This window comes from Atta cephalotes (genome assembly GCF_000143395.1).
Source record: "Atta cephalotes unplaced genomic scaffold scaffold00003, whole genome shotgun sequence".
NCBI classification, from domain to species: domain Eukaryota; kingdom Metazoa; phylum Arthropoda; class Insecta; order Hymenoptera; family Formicidae; genus Atta; species Atta cephalotes.
Window position 1 is genome coordinate 8,457,437 of NW_012130067.1, and position 3,196 is coordinate 8,460,632.

At 35.5% G+C, this 3,196-nt stretch overlaps 1 protein-coding gene across 1 annotated transcript in view; it reads right to left on the reverse strand.

Annotated features, from left to right (window-relative positions):
* Nucleotides 1-513, reverse strand: part of LOC105625806 (actin-2, muscle-specific-like) — a 12,058-nt gene extending 11,545 nt beyond the window's left edge. The window contains exon 1 of the mRNA XM_012207119.1: nt 6-513. Within this exon, the coding sequence (XP_012062509.1) occupies nt 6-510 (505 nt within the window). The 5' untranslated portion in view covers nt 511-513. The remainder of the gene's footprint in view (nt 1-5) is intronic.
* Between the last annotated feature and the right edge of the window lie 2,683 nt (nt 514-3,196).

The following is a 3,196-nucleotide window of genomic DNA, read 5'->3' on the forward strand; positions in this document are numbered from 1 at the left end:
GTAACCTTCGTAGATAGGTACGGTGTGAGAGACACCGTCACCGGAGTCCAGGACGATACCGGTGGTACGACCGGAAGCGTATAGGGAAAGGACGGCCTGGATGGCGACGTACATGGCCGGGCTGTTGAAGGTTTCGAACATGATCTGCGTCATTTTTTCGCGATTAGCTTTCGGGTTGAGGGGCGCTTCAGTGAGGAGGACAGGATGTTCCTCTGGTGCGACACGCAATTCGTTGTAGAAAGTGTGATGCCAGATCTTCTCCATGTCGTCCCAGTTAGTGATGATACCATGTTCGATCGGATATTTTAGTGTTAGGATACCTCTTTTGCTCTGGGCTTCGTCACCCACGTAGCTGTCTTTCTGACCCATACCGACCATCACTCCCTGATGGCGAGGTCGACCAACGATCGAGGGGAAGACGGCGCGGGGAGCGTCATCTCCAGCGAAGCCGGCCTTGCACATGCCGGAACCATTATCTACGACGAGGGCTGCTACTTCGTCATCACACATTTTGCTGCTGCTTTAGTTTTTCTGTAAAAAAAATTTATTCGATTATTTATTAAGTTAGAATAGATAATTCGGTTATATCGAATTACAAACTAGTTTTCTCTTGATTTTTCCGAGTTAATAATTAAATAATAAAATTTTTTTATCCACTTAATTTGTATGTAATTCTATTTATTTTCGTTCGAACATATCTTCAAAAAATTATAAGCAAGCATATAATTATATCTGATTAAGCTAGCTGATTCAATATTTAAATTGATTATTTTAACTATTTTAGAGTTTTCAACGATCATTAAATTTAAAAAAAAATAATAATATTTCCGATAAAATAATAATCTTTACTTTTTAAGAATAACAATTTAATTCATACTGTTTTAATTTTTGTATATTTTCCGGAGTCTAAATTATATTTATTTTAAAATGAATAAAATATTGATTAAAATGATGTTATCTTTTTATTATAATTAAAATAATATCAAAGCCTAGTTATTTTATAAAAAAAATAATTGACCAATACTATAATATTTAATAATATTACATTTCCTCTAGTATAACATACAGAGTCTTTTGCAAGAATTTTTCTATTGTGCTATATACAATGATACAATGTTGTTATATATAGTCAATGCTTTAATTCACTTTAGAATCAATCCAATTTTTTTCTCCCTTTGATCGCATTACAGAATTGATTTTTAAATCGAAGCCTTTGATTTATACACTGACACGTTTCTTTTTTCCTTTTTAGAATCTCTTGTCGACACTTAATTTTTGTAATCGCGCGTAAATTTTCAAGATGTTCGAGCAAGCACAGAAAGAACATTTCGCGAATATATTACTAACCGTGAGGGTGAGCTGTGAATCGACGGGCGGCTGAGGAGTGGCTGAGGCTCGAGGGCGTCGCGACGCCAGATATAACGTCTGTGGCGGGATACGCGATGCTACCGAAGATGGGCACGCGAGACGCCTCGAGGGCTAGCCAGCGAGTGCTGCCCACGCCTAACACACCGATAGACACGCGAGTGGTGGTACACGGACCAGGAAGCCCGGGTGGCCACGACGTCGCTAGGTTTGAGAGACGCCTTTGAGTGAAAACGGTGACGACGTCGTTCGCGACGCGACACAAGTCCTAGTCGTCGTCATCATTCTTCTTTCTTCCCTTTTTTTTCTGTCCTTCATTTTTCTCTTGTTCTCGTTCTTTTAGAAATCCCGCGACCAATAAATATCTCCTAATCTAGACACGGGTTGCCATCACCGTTGCTGCAGTTAACAGTTCTTCATCTATCACAGCTCATAAGAGATTGTCTATTTTTAATCTCGAAATAGATCTTTTAATTGAATATTATACAGAGTAAGGAGGTTTTCAAAATTGCAGTATTCGATTTTTTTTAGAAGGATTTAAAATACTGCAATACTTTTTCTATTGCGATCTCATCACTGTGTTATAGTTGAGATCACATTTTTTAAATTTCAGTTTATATGAAAAATATTGAAAACGTTGTAAAATTGACATTACATTAAAAATTACACAATTAAAGAAGATTATACAAAAAACGTAACAAAAATATATAAGTTTACTTTAAATGAGATATGACATATAAAATAAACTTTACGAATCTTATGGATCTAATTGATTGTTCAGCAATTTAATTTTTGGAAAAAAGTATTTTAGTATATATAAATAATTAAAAAAAATATATATATATATACATTACATGTATACAAATAATGTAATTCATGTAATTTCCATCATTTTATTTTTTATTTCATTGTTTTCTTTTTTTTTGGTTCTCGTAGTCATTCTCGTTGCTGAAGATGCTTTTGGCATATGTTGGAAATCCCCGACGCTTTGCGGCGCTCCTGAAAATATCCACTCATGGCCAAATCAGGGTATTAACGCGGGACGATATACTCCTCGGAAGACAAAGTATTTTGATGCTCAAAAAATTCGTTACAAAAAAACGGAATATTTACATACTCACACACATATACGCACGCACGCACGCACGCACGTACGCACGCACGCACGCACGCACGCACGCACGCACGCACGCACGCACGCACGCACGCACGCACGCACGCACACAGAGCTACTCGTTTGCGTTGCAAATTCCTAAATTTTCTTTAATTTTTGTCGCATTTTTGTTCTTTTCTTGTGATCGATAAAGCGAACAACACAGTCAACTCACCATCGTGGCCATGACTGTACCCTCAAGTATTTGGACAAATTGCCAATTGGCAATTTAATTTATTCGTATAATAAAATGTTGCATGCGCTCCTCACATAATAATTCATTGTTAAAACGAGAAAAAATAAAACAGAAAGGAAACAGAGCTAAAAATAAATCTGAACAAATCATTTAATTGTTGTTCAATTTGCTCAATAGAGAACTCATGAAACTCATCAAACTTCTCAGATAAAGCTGTAATTCTGAAAAACAGAATTACTAAGACTAGTGAAAGAACAGTTTGTTTTCTTAATTTGATACATTTCCTTTCATTCCTTAGTTTTATTTTTTTACATAAAAATATTAGAAAAAAAATATTGATAATCTATGTTGCTTGAATGTAATATTCACACCTCTGTACGATATTCAATTATTGATTAATAGCAATTTTAATCTAAAATTCAATTAATGTTTACAAGATGAAGACGTCACTATAAAATGCTATTCTAGTTTTCATGTTGTAA